Source organism: Dipteris shenzhenensis, chromosome 9, assembly GCF_047967505.1.
Source record: "Dipteris shenzhenensis isolate YYH24624 ecotype China chromosome 9, Dip_SZ_1.0, whole genome shotgun sequence".
Classification (NCBI taxonomy): domain Eukaryota; kingdom Viridiplantae; phylum Streptophyta; class Polypodiopsida; order Gleicheniales; family Dipteridaceae; genus Dipteris; species Dipteris shenzhenensis.
In genome coordinates this window covers 11,224,184-11,242,858 of record NC_141604.1, presented here as the reverse complement: position 1 = coordinate 11,242,858, position 18,675 = coordinate 11,224,184, and the positions used below count along the sequence as shown (strand labels likewise).

The window sequence follows — 18,675 nt, the reverse complement described above, 5'->3', positions numbered from 1 at the left end:
GTAATCAGTTTCAAGGGTAGATAGTCTAAAGCTTCTCTGGAGCTACTTCTGTCTGATCTTGAACTCATTATGCAGCATTTGGATACTTTTGCTTGTGAGCCCCTTCCAAAACGTAATAACAATCAACTGCTACGGACCAGTAGCCTCCACCAGGTATGCTATGTACAATGATATGATAATATCAAACTGCCAGTTTTCAAGTATTCAATGTAAGGTTTTATATATATATAGCTTTGTTAAAAGTGCAAATTTTAATTTCCTTTGCAGAGAGCTTGGTTGCTGAAGCTTCTTGCTCTGGAGTTACATGTGAGTGACATGGATATTATCACTCAGCGTGAGAGTTGCCATCGACTGTTGTCACACCTGTTTATAGAAGAGACAGATAATTGGGATGGACGTAGCGTTGCATTGATAACTTTTGGGGCACCGCCTGTGACAAATACCTTGTCTTCGGGTCTTCACATGATAAAGGTATCTGCAGTATTACAGTTCGAAAAGCTCATTCAAATATTATATTCCTTGTATCATACAAGACATGGCTCATTAACTTGGGGAATGCCTTTGTGTTCCCAATCAATCTGTTTGTGCATGTATGCTGCCTTCTACTTATTGTGGTATACTAAATGTGAGGGCATACTTGTGGTTGTGCTTTGTGTCCTCAATGAAGGCCTCAATGTTCGAACTGAACATTTTTTACATGCAACATAAATAAGCATCATTTTCGTTTGTAAGCTGTAGCATCTGGTTACATCACTTCATACATATTGGTATGAAGCCCCTGGTACTTAATGTGGACATCGGACCATATCTTGATGTTCAGTGAGACTAGAGCAGTGTATGGACTCTGGAGTGGATCCTTTGTTGAAAGTAAGAGCTGTACAGAGCCTTGGGACTGAGATTTATCGGTTGTACAAACACCACAATCAAATCACTTAGTTTTATCAACATGCACATTAGAGCGAAAGTGCCTACTCAACGGTTTCACATGCTATCATTCTTGTAGGTTTTTAACTAGCATGGGTAGATTGGTTTTGGGCATGGTTATTGGAAATATGCGAATTCTTGTATTACATTATGTGCTAACCCTAGTGCGTCCAGTACATAAAAGGGTTCAAACCCTGGAAAGCTGCCATTCTTTGGCATTCTTCTCAAATGCCACCAAAAGCCCTCTCTCTTGCTTTCGCTATCATGAAACCCGAAAAACGGAGTTGCTATTCCTCATGCTCCAGGTTTGCAGATCCATATGCACTTGCCAATACGACCAGGGGCTACGCTGACCGGCTACGTTTTGATGGGCAGGGGCTACGTTGAGAGGGGAGAGGCTACGCTGAGAGAGCGCTGAGAGAGAGAGAGAGAGAGAGAGAGAGAGAGAGAGAGAGAGAGAGAGAGAGAGACTCAACGTCCACGGGAGACCAAAGGGTCTATGGGACAGCAAGAAACCCTATAGTACATCTGCTTTAGGGAGGGCACATGACAGCTCCCAAGGAGTGCAAAAAGCCAAGAGAGAAGAGAGAGACAGAGAGAGAGAGTCAAATCCGCTATTACGTTGATATCGGGGAGAAAGAAAGAAAGAAAGTTTATTAAAGTCTTCGGAAGACCAATGGGTCTATGAGATTGTGAGAATCCTGATACAAACAAACTGTGAGGGTGGAGCTACTATACGAGCATCCACACCAATGCAGAATGCAAAAAGCTAGTGCTAGGTACTACGTAGTCATGTCAGAGTGATCAACTACATATATCATCGATCCGAGCCATCGGATACCTGTGCTTAATAGTGATATTATTCAATGCTCCGTAATCTATACAGAGACGAAAAGTATCATCTTTCTTCTTCTTTAATATCACCGGCGAAGCAAAAGGTGAGAAACTGGGTTGAATCTGCCCCAGCTTGAGGTATTCTTTCAGTTGTCTTCGCACCTCAGCTTCTTCTATAAAGCTTAATCTATAGGGAGGTCTATTTACAGGTTCTGTCCCCGGGATAAGCTCAATTTTATGCTGAACATTCCGCTCTGGAGGTAACCCATAAGGTAGTACATCCCAAAGTCTCAACTGATGGCAAAGAGCACACAATGGCATTCAGCTTCGCCATCCTTTTGGTACCAAGTGCCAAGCATCTAAATTCCAGTAAATGCAACACAAGCGCACAACATTCTCAGCAACTGAATCAATGAACTAATCTGAATGCAATAGCATTTTAAAACTCTCTCGATAATTGCATTACAATTGACCTGTCCTGAACATACATAATAGGTAGGGAGGTTTGAGTGGTTTTGAGGTTAAGAGAGAAATGTGTAATAGATTGTTATTTGTTTTTGAGGAGTTTTTTGGAGATATTTATGATTAAATTTTGTTTTGAAGTTGTTGCGTCCTCCTCCTCCTCCTCCTCCTCCTCTTTATCATCAGGTCATCCAGGTGGATGAGACAGCGGAAGCATGAAATCGGCGATAGAGTGTTGTCGGCTGCTCGCGGGCATGGTCCTGTGCCATCTCCTGGACATAGCTCTGTGCCTAACAAGGGCTACAGTGACCCTTGTCGATCAAGCCCCGACTCTGAACAGAGAGGGGATATCCCCAAATGTAATATGTGCGTCAACCCTCTGTCTGAGTTGTCGTGTCGCTAGCTCTGGATCCCAATTAAGTCGGGACCTCGTAGTATGGGGGTCCACATGCTCTTGTTGAAGAACTCCGTGATCAGCTCTGAGAAGGGTCTAGGTCTGCTCCCGTCTCCGTGACCGAAGTAGATGCTCGCAGTGCGTGACTGCCTCATGGATGAAAGCCGCCAAGCATCTCTGGTCTGGATAGGAGAGAAACCAAGACAACACCCTAGAACTATCTCTGAAGAGGCAGAAGAAGTGTCCTCAGATCTCATAGTAGACTAGGCACCTGAAAATGAAATGGAATGTGTGTAGCTGTAAAAGATGCTATCTTCTGTGGAATATCCCATCTGAAAGCTGCATTTTTCTTAGTAGGGTCGTGAAATGGAGTAGCTATGTCCGCAAAATGCTTGATAAATCTTATGTAGTAAGAACATTGGGCTAGGAAACGACGGACTTCATGCACAGTCTTCTCCGGCTAATTATCCAAGATATGCATGGCTTGCCAAGGAGAAACAGTTTGCCTTGGTGGATTGTTGGATATAAGAATCTCTTGCCCAGTCTGAATCAGGGAAAGCACATAATTGCAACATAGGGGCAATAGGAATCAAAGGGGTGGAAAATAGGGGCTCTCCAAACTCACTTTTGATGTGTGCTAGCATACATTTGAAATGGGGCACCAAAAAGTCCTGCAACTTTGACCCAAGGTGGGCCTCAACTCAGGGGAAACGGGGACCAAAGGGGGTGGAAAATAGGTGTTCGCCAAATCCCATTAAAATGGGTCTTTTAAGAGTCCTATCTTGAGGCCACTTTGACCCAAAGGGACCTTGAATCCTTCCCCCTTAGGCCTCAAATATTGGGGCAATGGGGATCAAAGTGGGTGGGAAATAGGGGCTCTCCAAACTCTATACGTACAAAGTTTAAATTGGTAAGAACTAACTATATTTCAATACAAGACTATATACAAAGTGTGATACTAGGCTGAAGTAACGATATATCACCTCTCAATTTCTTCATTGAGAGCTTATCATGCTTTGATTTGACTTCATTGGACTCATATTGAAGGATCAATAGCTTTTCATCCTTCTCCTTTACTTGTGCTACTAGATTGCCATTTTTTACCTGCACTTGTTGAAGTTCACCACAGCAGATTCAGTAAACAATTTGATTTTATATTTCTGGTGTAACATCAATTGACGCTATGAATCCAAAGTATTTTAAGAAGTGCGGAGCAGACCCAATGCTTCCTAATACTGACGTGCCAACTCGGCATGCTCAGCCTGCAGGTCAGCATGTGATCCCTTTAAACTTGCTAACTCGGCCTCTATTTATTGTTGTTGTTCTTCTATGAGCTCAACCAATTGATAATAAAATTAGTGGGCGCCCCTAATCACAAAGTTGTGCTCGTCTTTCATGGAGCAGTACTTGGGCTGGAACCCAATGTGTCACAATATGTTGTCCTATCCGAGCAGCTTCCAAACCGATCTACGTAAGCTGCCACCAATTAGCAAAGATAATATCCTGAGGCATTGGATTTTCAAAATGAAACAAGGGATCTATGCCTTAGTTTATTATGGCTCGGCCAATGACCCAACTAACGATCCAACCATTCCTAGACATAGATAAGGACTTCTAAGGCCCTATGACAATAAACCTTACAAAACATTCACTTGGTTGCACAATTTCGGCTCCAAGCCATAGCAACCTAAGGGATAGAACTCTCCCTGAAGGTAAATCACAATTGAGTACTCACGTTTAGAATTTTCTTGCTATACGAAGGTGTTTAATATGGTCATTTGAGGGCTGGTATTTTCTTGCAGAGGAGTTTTGTGGGGGGGATGAGGGGGGGGGGATAGAGAGGTTTGACTCTGCTGATGCTTTTTCTGGGGCTGGTTTCATTCAGGCCTTGGAGCTTCTCGACGTAGTGCAATTCCAACCTCCTGAAATCCAGTTGGAGTTTCCGCTGGAGTTGCAAGCTGCCAAGAATAATTTAATGGTTAGTTTTCAGACTGCTGCTCCCCCCAAATAAAAACATCCCGTCCCCCCATGTTTTCTGAGCTAGTGAATATGCTGACTTGTGACACTTATTGCTGCAGGTGGATGATGTTCTTGGGAAACCTGCTACGGTGGAAGAAGGGGGGGTTTATATTCATTCTGAGCGTGGGGATCGTCTAATTGATCTGACAGCTTTTAGGGATAGACTTTGGCAGGTATGTTGTATGATTGATGGAGTTGATTACCGTGCACACGTGTTTAAATCAGTTGTTTCTTTCTTTCTTTCTTTCTACTTTGGGCCATAACTTTCAACTGGACATACCATTAGAAATCAAAGCTGATGTGGATGTTTGTATTGCATGTTCCATCGAGACACACACAGGAATATAAACGAGTGGAATTACAACACATCACTTCTTTCAGTGAGCAAAGACGAGCTGTGTTACGAGACGCAGTGCAGCAGTTGCTAAGATGGGGCTGGAAATATAACAAAAACCTTGAAGAACAAGCAGCCCAGCTTCACACGCTGGTGGGATGGTCCCAACTTGTGGAGGTAAAGGTGGATGCTTATATTTCTTTCAACTCCTTCCTTGTATTATTTTCCAATAATACGAGACCTAAGTATTTCTGCTATTGTAATAGGTGGCAATATCGCGGAGATTTGAGCTTCTCGAATATCGTTTGCAAATCTTGTTTGAGTAAGATTACCTGCTCAGATAATCTTCTGGGTTAAAAATAAATAAATAATAAATTCTCTGGCCTATTTGTGGATGCAATGATTGAAATATAATGTCTGGCATGGCAGGATCCTTGATGCCTCCTTAAGTGCAACAATCTCACCTGATTGCTCTCTTAAGATGGCCTTGTCACTTAGTCAAGTAAGCTCTTCAGCTTTTTGGGATTGTGCTAGGAATTTGGGCTCTTCTGTACATTTAGCCCCACTGAAACTTGTGATAGGTCAACCAGTGAAGAAGAACAATGAAAATAGTTTCCCCCCATTTGTTTTCTTACTTCTTTTTTCTTGCGCACATGCGCGGTGTTGGGGGATTACCTCTGAATGTATTTTTATCTTGGAGATAGGTTGTGCAGTTTTTAACTTGTGAAGGTATCGAGTCTTATGAGCTTTGTACCACTCTTTTTACCAGGTAGTCATGACCTGCATGGCCAAATTGGAAGAACTGAGCTTCACATGCCATGCTGGTGATAGAACTGGTGATGTAACCTACATTGACTTACTCTCCTCTGCGCATCTGTCAAATAGTGCATGCCAAACAATCTTGTCGAAGCTTGTTGCATCAATTTTACGTCCAGAAACTTCAGAAGTTTTGCGACGCAGGTATATTTGTTGCAATTCAACCTCAATTAGTTGAAAATTTTCCTTGTGTCCTACTTTTGGAGCTAATTTTCTCAATTCAACTCTAGATTGTAAATGGCATACTAATACAGTCTTAGGAATACACTAGTTGACTCGAAAGTCCCCGATGGGACAATGGTTGTGTCAGTATATGAAACCTTTGTTAAATTTGCACTTAATCAATAGAGGTGAGCTTTTGCTGTGCTATCCCACAGTAGAAATTTTCTACATAAGATTGAGCTTGTTCTATAGATGGCATTCATGAAAAGGAGTAATGGGTTTTTGAAAGGTGTACTACAGGAGTATCTCAAGATTTCTCTAGCTATTCACTTTTTGCTTTGCTAGTGATATATAAAGAAAATGCTGCCGTGTTTTTCTAAGGTTGTTGGTTAATATGTTGCTATAAGGATAATGGCTTTTTGATGCTTTGTCTCCACAGTGCTAAGCAAAGTAATCTAAGAATAGTGTTTATCAATGAATAAGGATCTTAGCCAAGGATGTATGTAAGGCTTTTAGAAGCAAGCGTAATCGCTCTTTTGGTCATGCTGTTTTGACTCGAAATCACTCTTTGTTACATTCTTTATGAGATGAATAATGTAGAACATTCAGATTGGCAAGCTCATTACAATATAATGGCAGTTGTCTAGGATGCAGGTTGTGGAAGATGCTTCTTTCTTTTTACTTGATTGGAAGGATGCCTTTATAGGGACAACTTAGAGACCCATGTAAAATGGGAGTATTTTCCATTTGGTCTCACTTTCTCATCAAGAAGGCACAATTTCAAGGAATTATGAGCTTGGGAGTGAGTTTTGGGATTTGGGGCTAGAGATGTTGAGGTAATGCAAATGCCAATGATGAGCTTCATGGGGTATGCAAAGATGATGGCAAATGGTCGTTATCGAAGTTGACATAGTTAAAGTGTTGTCTTGCAAGAACACACAAATAAATAAATTTTGTATATCATTGTATGGATTGAAATTAGAATGCGGTTGCATTCGGTCAGTACTTATGCTGGTAGATTTTTTGAAATTATCTCTTCATTGCTAAGCTTCAATGGGAATGCTGCAACAAAAATGATGCTTTTGGTTATACAGTCGTTAAAAATATGTTTTGCGTCATGAGTTGGTTTGGTGCTCCAAATGCAATGGTTCAAGGAGGAAAAAATGATGCAACAAAAATGATGCTTTTGGTTATACAGTCGTTAAAAATATGTTTTGCGTCATGAGTTGGTTTGGTGCTCCAAATGCAATGGTGCTCCAAATGCCGGTGCTCCAAATGCAATGGTTTGCATCGGTTTATGCCCCCCAATCTTCTCGTGATAGAGCTTTGACCTGGGCTGCTATGCATACTTATCCATGGCGACAACATGCCTTTGTTTGTGGTGACTTTAATAATGCCCCTCAATCGGGTGACAACACTTCAGGCCACACTCATATGTTGGCTTTTGAAACACAGGCATGGTCTAATTATTTGCTTCAGTTGTGCTTGGTTGATCTCTGGAATGAATTCCAGCACATGCTTCCGGGCTTTATCTTTCAGCATAATGCTCAATCTTCTTATCGGGCATGCTTGGACAAATGGTATCAGATTGATCCATAGCATTGTGATGCCTTTACTTGTCAAATTTGGGTTGATCATGCTTTCACACATTCGGATCATGCTCCTCTTTGGTTGAGGCTTTCCTTACATGAATTTCCCACTGACAGATTGCCTTGCCGAAGGCTTTTGCTGATTAATAATACTTATCTGGAGCATGGTGACTTTAAAGCCTTGGTCTCTGCTGCTATTCAGCCTCTCTCTCGTCAGATACACATTGGTTTGAATTATGCGTGGCAGGCTTTTGTTGCTCGGATGCAAGCAGTTATTCGAGATTATGGCAAATCCTATATGCAAGCCACAAGAGAGACTATAGCACATGCCAAATTTACTTGTTAGAGTTTGACTGAGCTTGCTCATCTTTGCCCTTTGTCTTTAGAGGAAAGCATGCTCTTATGTCAGGCTCAATTCTCTCTTCAATCCAATGATCGCAGAAAGCTTGCTAAATGGGAAACTCGATCCAGACAACGGGCATTTTTGGATAAAGGCTGCTCTTTCAAGCAATTTCTTAAGAGTTTACACTACAAAAGACAGGCTACCAATATCTGTCGGATCCGGATGCCTGATGGCTCTTGGTCAACATCTCGTTCAGAGCTTGCTGATTTATGTGTGCAGAGCACTTCTCCACTCATTTTGGGTATGTGGATACTCTTTCTCCTTGGGTCGTGTCTGCACGTCAACTTCTTTTGCAACATATTCATCCAATTCTGTCTGATGCTCAGGCTTTGGAACTTGAACATCCCTTCACTGAAAGGGAATTGTTCGATGCACTGAGATCCTGTGGCAGATGGAAATCTCTAGGATGGGACGGTCTCATTGTTGAATTTTTTCTTGCATTCTGGGATCTTCTTAAATTCACTTTGCTGCAAATGGTAAATACAGCATGGCAAAATCAGTAGATGCCTGTGTCATGGAAAAAGGGTCTTCTCAAGCTGATTCCAAAAAAGCAGCTATGTGATTCACTTGGTGATTGGAGGCCAATCACGCTTACGGCAGTCATTTACAAGATCATTGCCAAAATGGTGGTTGATCGGATTTATTTGCATGATGGGTTGCATCCCTCCCAATATGGCTTTGTTCCACGTCGCCATATCACAGATAACATTGCCAATGCTTATATTGGGATTGAATATGCCAAATACATGCAGCAGGATGTTCTACTCTTGTAGGTAGATATTGCAAAAGCCTTTGACACAATTCAATGGGATTTCATCTCGCAAACTATGCGAGCTTTGGGGTTTGGACAAAAAATGCATGAGGTTATTTATTGGCTTTACAGAGATAGCAACGTGGCTTGCATTCTTTTTGGGGATATCTCTGATGAGTAGACTCATCGTTGTTCGGTCCGCCAGGGATGCCCTCTCAGTGCTTTACTGTATGCCATTGCTACTCATCCTATGCTGCAATATATTGATCATCTTGTGGCTACAGGATCACTTCATGGCTTGGAATTGAATGCTAATCGCAGCATGGTTGCTCAAGCTTATGCTGATGATTCTGTTTGGCGAATGCATCGCCCAGCCAAGTGGTGGAGGAAAAGATTACAGCAACTTTCGGCCTATAAAGTACCGCTCTACCAACTGGTTTTCTTTTGGCGAGTTCTTTTGGGAGTGTTTCCATCTGGACAGCTATTAGCTCATCGACACATTGCTCTTGCACTTTGCCACAGATGTTCTGCTTCTTCGGAGACTGTGCCTTACTTGTTTTGGCATTGTTCATGCTCTCGTGAGTTTTTTGATCTGCTTCGACAACGCCTGCGAGCGAGATTCCCATCTGTTCTGTTTGAGAAGTTCTTCTGGCTATTTGGGTTTCATCCATCCAGACCAGAGTTTCATCTTTTCTTCGTTTGGGTTCGCTACTGGGCACTATGGACTTTATGGACATATAGGAATTGTAAAGTCTTTGGTGATCCTACTTTCTCTCTGTTTGGCTTTTTTAGGCGTTCTCTGCAGCAATCTTTCTTTGATTGCTTGCAGACCCGCTGCATAGATCATGAGGTCTTTTTGGCATATACTGAAATTTTCAGTTGATGTAATTGTAGCACCTTATTTTGAGGTTGCTACTCATATAATATAATCAATCAAAGATTTCACAAAAAAAAAGTGTGTGTGTGTGAGCGATGGCGAGCTCAGCCCCTCTCTCACTCGTCCCTGTACCTTGCTTGCAGCTTGCTACTGCTGCTGCGCTTGCATTTGTACCGCATCTGTCAGCCCCCGTACATCTTTCGTCTGCACACGTCCCAGACCCGCTGCTACCCATATCCTCTACTCTGCAGCCTCTGCACAGCCTGCCCCCATCCGTACCTTTCTTACCCTCCCCTTCGTTTTTCCTTGCGCAGGCCGTACCTTCTCTGTACAGTCGTCCGTACAAGCTTCCCCCTCTGTACAGGTTCCTTTACCCGTCCGTTTTCGTTCTTCTGTACCTGCTCCCATGACCGTACGTCCAAATTCTGTACTGAATTCGTCTTCCCCTCTGTCTCTGTAGCCTTTTGCTCTTCTCACGCAGGGTTTTGTACAGTCTTTTCCTGATGTCTCTTTCTCCCCTCTTCCTGCTGCTCCGCCAGATGGCTCTTTCGTTTTCTCTGCTTCAGCCCCCCCTTTTGCCTCTGCTCCTCCTGCACGTGTCTTCTTTTGGCGGAAGCGTGGTGGTTTGCCTCCTTCCACCTTGGTTAAATCGGCAAAGCTGGATATCGCGGATGATCCTTAGTCTTCCCTTCAATTGGATCTTCTTCGCCATATGTGTTTTGCTTCTGTCACAGATGTTCCTTCAACGGGTTCACCGCTTGTTTGTTCTTTGGACTCTGCCCCTGCTGGTTTTCGGTCTTCGACAGGCTCAGCAGTTTGGGGTCTGTCTCTACTTTATGGGCATGGTTTTATCTGCAACTCAACTTCGTCGTTGGGCTGAAGTTACAGTGGGTCAGGATGGCCTTTCCTCCTCTGTCTTTCTAGGCAAAGGTTTTTATTATGCCCATTGCTCTTCGATTGATGTGGTGGAGCGACTTGTCAGTCGTGCTGGTATTCATGGGGCTGGTTTCTTTGCTTATGTGATGCCCTGTGATTCGCTTTTTGATCCATCTGCCTCTCTTTTGACTCACTGTCCGGTCTGGATTACCCTCAAAGCGTTGCGTCTGTCTCTTCTTCAGCATCTTCCTACTCTTGCAGCTTTTTTGGGGAGGCCTCTACATGTTCTGAGACAGGAGTTTTTACAGGCTACTCGGGATGTTCGCCTTTGTATTTTATGGGATATGATGCAGCCTGTGCCCTCTACTCTGGATCTTGATTTGGGATTTGCTCATCCGATGTGCATTAGGCTGCATTTTGCCTCTTTTCCGACAGCATGTTATCGGTGCCGGCAGGTTGGTCATTTTGCACGTGCTTGCCCTTCGGCTTCCATGACCACTCCTCCTGCTCCTTCTTCAACTTTGAAGTTTACTCTTCCTTCTCCTCCGGTTTCTGCTAAGGCTTTATTGAATAAGCCTTCTTTTACGACTCCGAAGCATTACTGGAGGAAGGTAGAAAAATCACAGGTTAATCTTGCTGAAGAAGTTCAGGATCCGACTCCTATTGAGCATGATCAGCCTCCTCCTCTAGATATGGATGTGCCCCTTGCAGAGGGGATCATACAGGATGTTGCACATGCTCTTTCTTAGGTTGATCCTTGAAGTGAAGTTGAAATGCTGAGTCCTGCTTTATCAGATGCAGCTCTTTCGTTGGAGGATGTTGATCTAGCTCCTTTGCCTCTGATGCCTGTGCCAAAGTCTTCTTCTGTTCGGGATGCAGAAGTGCCTTTTTTACTGGAATCTTTTTATCCCATGTTACAACAGGTTTTTGATCCTGTGATTGAGAAATTTCGGGTACCAGCCTATATAAAGAAGAATCACAAGGGCAAAAAACAGTTGTTTATTATTGATGGTGTGGTTTCATCATTGCATCAGTTTTTACAGAGCAATAATTTGAAGCTGGAGGATGCTATGTTTGATCCTCCTCTAGCTTGATATGTAACTTTTTACTTGGCTGCCTCATGACTTTTGCTCTGAGGCTTGTAAATTTTTTCTTTGTACTTATTGGTGGGTTTTTACCTCTTTTGAGTTTTCCCCCACAGAAATATAAGATTTCACTTTTTATTTTAAAAAAAGTGTGTGTGATTGGAGGCTGTATATTTCTCCTACAGTGAGATTTTCTCTTGATGTATTAGAGCTCTCCCTTTCTGGGATAGCTTTTCTTGTAATATAATGACTCAAAGATTCCACCCAAAAAAAAAAAGTGTGTGATTGAAGGCCTATCACTCTTATGCCTGTTATATACAAGATCAGCACTAAAATGGTGGTTGATCGCATCAAAGGGTATCTGCATGATGGCCTTCATCTTGCACAATATGGCTTTGTTCCTTGATGGTATATCGCATACAATATTACTAATGCATATGTTGGCATAGATTGTATTTTTATTGCAGGTCGATATTGCGAAAGCTTTTGACAGAATCCAACGGGATTTTATACCACAGACAATGCGAACATTGGGTTTTGGTCAAAAATTGCAGCATCTTATCTACTAGCTTTATAGTGACAATAAGGCTGCTTGCATATTGTCTAGAGATCTTTCTGACATATGGACTCTTCGGTGTTCAGTTCGTTAGGGCTGTCCACTTAGTGTATTACTTTATGCCATTGCCACACATCCCATGCTGCAATATATGGATCATTTAGTGGCTACAAACATGCTTCATGGATTGGAGATTCCGGGGAGTGGTACTATGATTGCTCAAGCATATGCTGATGATTCCTTTTTTACTCCTCGGAATACTGAGCAAGATTTTTCATCTTTGATGCACTCTATATCTCTTTATGGTTTGGCTGTTGGTCTTCTTGTTCATTTTCAGAAATCTAATCTCTTGCCTCTACACTCAAAAGAATGGCATTCTCTTTTATGGCCTAGTGAAAGTGTCCAACCTACTCAGCTGGTTCGTCACCTTGGTTATCCCCTTTGTTGGATGATTACTCGTCTCCAACAATCGGATTGGGTTCTTGAAAAGCTAAGGAAGAAGCTTGAATACTGGAAACTTGCTACTTGGCCATTGCATGTTAGGCTCCAGATTGTTCAATCCTTTTTAATGGCATACATCCAGTTCTATTTGCCTTTGATCATGTTCAGCAAAGGGGATCTAACAGTTTTCATGTGTATGGTTATGGAAACATTTTGGCACTCTAAACATAGCAAGAAAAGCTTGTGTTTGCTTTCGATGCAACATCTCTGTTCACCTAAGATGCATGGAGGTCTGAATATTCTTAAACTTCATGTACATATTCTTGCTCACAAAGGCACCATGATGTTGCAATTTATGCAGGGTTCTCAGCCATGGGCTGCCATGATGTTCACTTGCTTTCAGAACTTACCACCCCTGCCTTTGGATATTGGCAGCCCACTCCCTGGGACTTCATTTTGGGTTCTATTGATGGAAAAAGCAAAGGCTGTCTACTAGTTTCCAATATGTTGATGGATTGGAAACATATTCTTTCGCACTTGGAATGGCATGGCAGGGATGCTTTATAGGGTAATTCTTTACAGGCTAAAAGCATCCATTGGTCCAAAGCCTTCTCCCCTCCGCAGGCTTTGCAGGAGCCTTGACGTTCTTATTTTTTGAGTCTCAAGGGGATTCACTCAGTTGTAGATGTGATCCACGATGATGGGACCCCTCTTTGTTTTCCTCTGGCTGCTGCAAAATATGGCCTCGGCATGCATTATTGTTTGGTATGGTGTCACATTATCTACATGATTCAGAATTTTATTCCAGGTCCTACTTTGGAGATAGAGGACCGGCTGTAAGATTGGACTCTTCATTTGCCAGGGTCGATATGCCGTCCTCTGCGGCTGTCTCGTATTACAGTTTCTTTGCTTTACAAAGTTCTTTTGCCCTTACCTTGGGTTTTGCAGTGGGCAAATAACCTTTGGCATATGATTTGTCCTGCAAAGTGGTGGCGACGGAGATTACGCGGGATTTGAAAATCAAAACTTCCTCTTTGACAACAGGTGCTTCTGTGGAGAGTTCTATTGGGAGTTTTTCCATCTGGGCAGGTTTTGGCACGTTGACATACTGCCCCGGCTATTTGTCGCAGGTGCTTAGCTCTGCGGGAGACAGTGCCTCACCTTCTTTGGCACTGCTCTCATACACGTGATTTCCTTGGACTGTTGGCCAGCGTTTGAGAACCAGATTTCCAAGTTTCATTTTTGGAAAATGCTTTTGGTTGTTTGGGATTCACCCACCTAGACAGGCTTTTGATTTGTTTTTTCTTTGGGTTAAATATTGGGCACTTTGGACTCTGTGGAAAGCCAAAAATTATGGTGTTTTTGGTGATCCATTTTTCTCACCTTACTCTTTCTTTAGGCACTCTTTGCAGCAATCTTTTTATGATTGCTTGCAAGCAGGGTCTATAGATCAAGATGTATATTTGTCCTATATTGAGATCTTCTCTTGATGTATTTGAGCACATCCTGCTTTGGGACGTTGACTCTGTACATTAGCCATCTGCTGTGAATGTAGCTTTGCAAGAGCTCTATAATTGAGATGACCCATTCTCTCATGCCAAAGATGAGTTTCAACAAGCTGTGAATCTGAAATAGCAAATGCTTCAATAGAAAGTGCAGCTGAGTGATGATCAAGATGATAAAGCCTCACACACATGCTGAGTGCAATTTCCTTTGTGAGAGTTTTGGACAATTCTTTTGAAAAGGAAACCGATGCATCTTACCCAAAAGACAACCCTCACACACACGTTTGGAAACTGTGTGAGTTTGAGGTACATCATTAGCCATCTGCTGTGAATGTAGCTTTGCAAGAGCTCTATAATTGAGATGAGTCATTCTCTAATGCCAAAGATGAGTTTCAACAAGCTGTGAATCTGAAATAGCAAATGCTTCTACAGAAAGTGCAGCTGAGTGATGATCAAGATGATAAAGCCCCTTTTGCAAAGTACCAGTGAGAACTATCGCATTGTCATCACGAAGATCATAAACTAGGCATCTGTAGCCATCAAAAATCACTCTGAAACCTGAAGTGGCAATTGCTGAAATTGAAATCAAGTTGACTTTAATTCCAGGCACAAAAAGGACATTTGTCAAAGTGACAGGATGGCTTGAAATGGATGTGAGCTGCACATCTCCAATTCCTTTTACAGCATATGAAGCATTGTTAGCACATGTGACAGTCCCCCCTCGAGGTGCATCGGCTAAAGAATGAAACAACTGTCTGCAAGATGTGACGTGCTTGGAAGCACCACTATCAAAATACCAAGACTGAGCATCATTAGTAGTAAAGAGTGCATCAGCTTTGGAGGGATCAAATGAGCAATGGACAGCCCATGCCCAATCATCCTGGAGAGCATGTGCATGTGAAGCATCTGCTGGCTCATGGGATTCAGTAGCATGTGAGGTATTAACTGTCAATCCTGCTTTCTTTTTCTCCGAAGCAATGCGCTTCCTGCATTCTAAAATGTCATGTCCAGGCTTGCGACAATAGTTGCATCTTTTCTTCTTTGACTTATCTGCTGTATTTTTAGATGCATGGGAGGAATTGCAGCTGCTATGCGCAGATTAAGGCTTGCCCATAGGCTTGGAAGCCTTGCCTCTTCCTGACTGCTGTGAAGCAAATGCATGATTAGGAATAATGGCTTGTCTATTAGCTCGACTTTGCTCTTCCTGCAAAAGCAAAGTAACTAGCTGATCAAAAGATTACCCATGGCCACTAACCGAAGGGTTGTAGCAAACCCTTGATATGTATCTGGCAATCCATTCAATGTGGTACTGACAAGCTGAGAATTTGGCACCACCTCATCAATATTGGCAAGTTGTTCCATGAGGCCCTTTACCTTTGTCAGATATGCATCCATAGAATCACCTTCATTCATACTGACTTCCTGCAACTGTCTTCTTAAAAATGCAACACGTGCCTCATTGTGAATCTGATAAAGAGAAGCCAATTTGTTCCAAGCATCCTTTGCTGTCCTGCAAGACCGGATGTGTGGAATAATGATTCTCTTGCATGATAAAGCAATACAGGAATGTGCATTCGCATCTCTTGCATCCCATCTTGATTGTTCCTGAGTTAGGGGAGCAGTAGCAGGAGTGCTAGAAGATAAGGCATCAGGAGGAGTACCCCCTGCACAAGGACCAGCAGTATAGGCAACCACTGTAGCATTGGCTGGCCTCAAATCAACCCCAGAAATAATATTTCACAAATGCTTTGCAACAAGAATATGTTTTATGAGATAAGACCACATCGGATAGTTGGTGCCATCCAACTTATCATCTTCACGAAGAATGCCAAATAGATCTTGATTGTTCCCAGCCATTTAAAATGTGATACCCTGAAAAAGACCTGAAAACCCAAAAGCCTCAAGGCTATCACTGCAAAGAGCTGGCTGTCCAAAAATGACAGCAAATATTTGCAAATAAATATTCTGCAAATTTCCAACCCAAATGAAAGGGCAAATGCAGATCTAACCCAGATGTGACTGTGTCAGGCAATGTTCACTGCAAAAACAGCAAATCTGGCAGAAGCCCCAATTTAATGAGGGCAAATAGGCCAAAAAGAGGGCAAATGCAGAAAAGCCTCAAATTTTACTGAGATTTTTGCAAATGTCACTCAATGTTCTCCAATCTAACTGTATTGCAATCAAACGAGAAATTGCAGACCAAATCCCAAAAAATAGCCTCAAGGTTTGCAACTGCAAAATTAGGACTTGCTGTCCACAAATTGACTGCAAAGGTGCACCTGTCCCAAAATATAGACCTCAAGATGTAGGCTTTCCAAACTGTTGAAATGGCTTGAGAAGATTTCAAACAGTAGAAGGAAGATAAGGATAGCAAAAGCCCCAAATTTTGAGATTGTTCTGAATATGACTTCGCACGTGCAAAACTTGTACGGAGATCCCGAAACAAGTACAACTGTACGGATGCAGGTACTAAGTTGTATGATGTATGGAACGCAAGTGCTAAGCTGTATGGTGTACGGTTGTACGGAAGCATGGTACAGAACATGTACGATGACTGTACGGAGTGCAAGTACGAAACCTTCTGTGTGGCTGTACGGAAGGTGTACGAGGAGGCACAGTGTACATGACACAATGTACGGAGCAGATACTTTGTAGATACTTGTACGGAATAGGTACAGTGTATTGCGCAAGTACAACACATGTACGGAGAGCAATACGAAACAGGTACGGCGCTTGCTGTACGGCGATGCAGATACGGATATGTACGACTGTAAGTGCGGTCGTCCGTGCAGTCGTACAGACTGTATGGATGGATGGAGGAGCGCTAGTACAAATCTGGGGGGAGGAGACGAGTCAACCGTAGCTCTGATACCACTGTAGGATCGTTAGATGAAAGAGCAAGTGCAAGGTGCAAAGAGTTGATAGATTCAGCAGTCGCGTCAACTAGAGTGTGAAAGAAAAAAGAGTACATGGTCGTTGTAGCTAGACCTAGACCCTAGGACTAAGTGTCCTAGGTGTCACATAGGACTAAGTGTCCTATGTGGCCTAAAAGGCACTAAAACTATAAGTGCCTATATCTATGCCTACAAGGAACATACCATGGCCTATAGGGCATCACTAGAACCACCAGAAGATGGCCTACATCCGGGATAGGAGCATGTCTTCCAAACAACCAAAACTGCTTCCCAAATGAAGTGGATGGAAAATGAGCTCGAAGCTCTATCATCAATCGTAAAAAGAAATCACGAGCAAGAGGACAGGTCAAAAATAGATGCAAGGCTGTCTCTCATGCATCACACACACTTTTTCTTTTTTTGGGTGAGAATTTTTTTGCCTTTATGTTACAGAGTCAACATCCCTTTAAAAGCCAAATCTGAAGCGTTCTCATGCTTTCAGAGGTGGCTGAATATGGTTGAGAATGAATCACGATGCAAGCTTGTCACCCTCAACACAGATATGGGGATAGAGTATATGTCAAAGGAGTTTGATGCATTTTTGTCTTCACGGGGCATTGTTCACTCATGCACTACTCCTTACACTCCTCAGCATAATCCTGTTCTTGAAAGGAAAACAGGTCTACTATGGAGATGGCCAGATGCATGCTTAAGGCCAAGTCTTTGCCCAATAAATTTTGGCTTGATGCAGTGATTTGTGCCAACTATGTGCTGAATAGATCACCTACAAGGGCATTGAAGACTGTTATACCTTATGAAGCATGGAAAGGCAGGAAGCCTTCACTTTCACACATGAGAGTTTTTGGGTCTCTTGCATACATTCATGTACCATCTCAGTTGAGACATAAGCTTGATGATAAGGCAATTAAATGCATATTTATTGGTTACAGTCAGGAGAGCAGAGGGTATCCGTTATACAAACCAAATACTGGGAAGATTATTATCAGTAGAGATTTCATCTTTGCTGAACATTCGGCTTCTCCTCTTGTGGACTGCAAAGCTAAGCCAGAAGTTGACATGTTTGATGCCTTTGAATCTTGGTTACCTCTGCCATCCTCAGAAGAGGACTTTGACCAACAACATGAGCCTCCTGCAAGCCCTTCAACAAGCAATGATCAGCCAGTACCCCATGGTGATTTGCAGATTTCTCTTCCAGCACAAAATGATCCCACTTTTCATGATGCAGTGATTGAAGAAAGAGCTGTCAATAGACAGCAAAGGCAAGTTCCCCGATGGCTTCTTGATACATTGAGGGACAGCAAACAAGATCAGCCTTTTGCTGCCTGGACAAGGTCAGGGAATAGATAGATGCATGGTCACTTCCTTGAGTTTGCACTTAAAGATGCTTTTGACAGCAAAGAGTGAATGGATGCAATGAGAGCTGAGTTACAATCCATTGCCAAAGATGACACATGGGAATTAGTAGATCTTCCTCCCAGCAAGCATGCCATTGGTACCCGGTGGGTCTACAAATTAAAAAGAAAATCTGATGGCAGTATAGATCGACACAAAGCCCGTCTTGTTGTAAAAGGGTATGCCCAACAACAAGGCATTGACTTTGAGGAGACATTTTCTCCCACATCCAGGATTACTACCATTAGATGTGTCATTGCCATTGCAGCCCATCATCATTGGCAAGTGCACCAACTTGACATCAAGACTGCTTTTCTTCATGGGGATCTGCAGGAAGAAG

General features: G+C 42.7%; 1 protein-coding gene across 2 annotated transcripts in view; it reads left to right on the top strand.

Moving 5' to 3' along the window:
• The window catches only part of EMB3142 (nuclear pore complex protein (DUF3414)), a 207,639-nt gene that overhangs the window by 173,703 nt on the left and 15,261 nt on the right, over window positions 1-18,675 (top strand). For both annotated transcript variants that reach the window (XM_087378806.1, XM_087378805.1), the window contains exons 25-32: window positions 76-153; window positions 268-471; window positions 4,500-4,592; window positions 4,693-4,806; window positions 4,974-5,144; window positions 5,234-5,289; window positions 5,397-5,469; window positions 5,737-5,927. In XM_087378806.1, coding sequence (XP_087234932.1) covers window positions 76-153; window positions 268-471; window positions 4,500-4,592; window positions 4,693-4,806; window positions 4,974-5,144; window positions 5,234-5,289; window positions 5,397-5,469; window positions 5,737-5,927 — 980 coding nt within the window. The remainder of the gene's footprint in view (window positions 1-75; window positions 154-267; window positions 472-4,499; window positions 4,593-4,692; window positions 4,807-4,973; window positions 5,145-5,233; window positions 5,290-5,396; window positions 5,470-5,736; window positions 5,928-18,675) is intronic.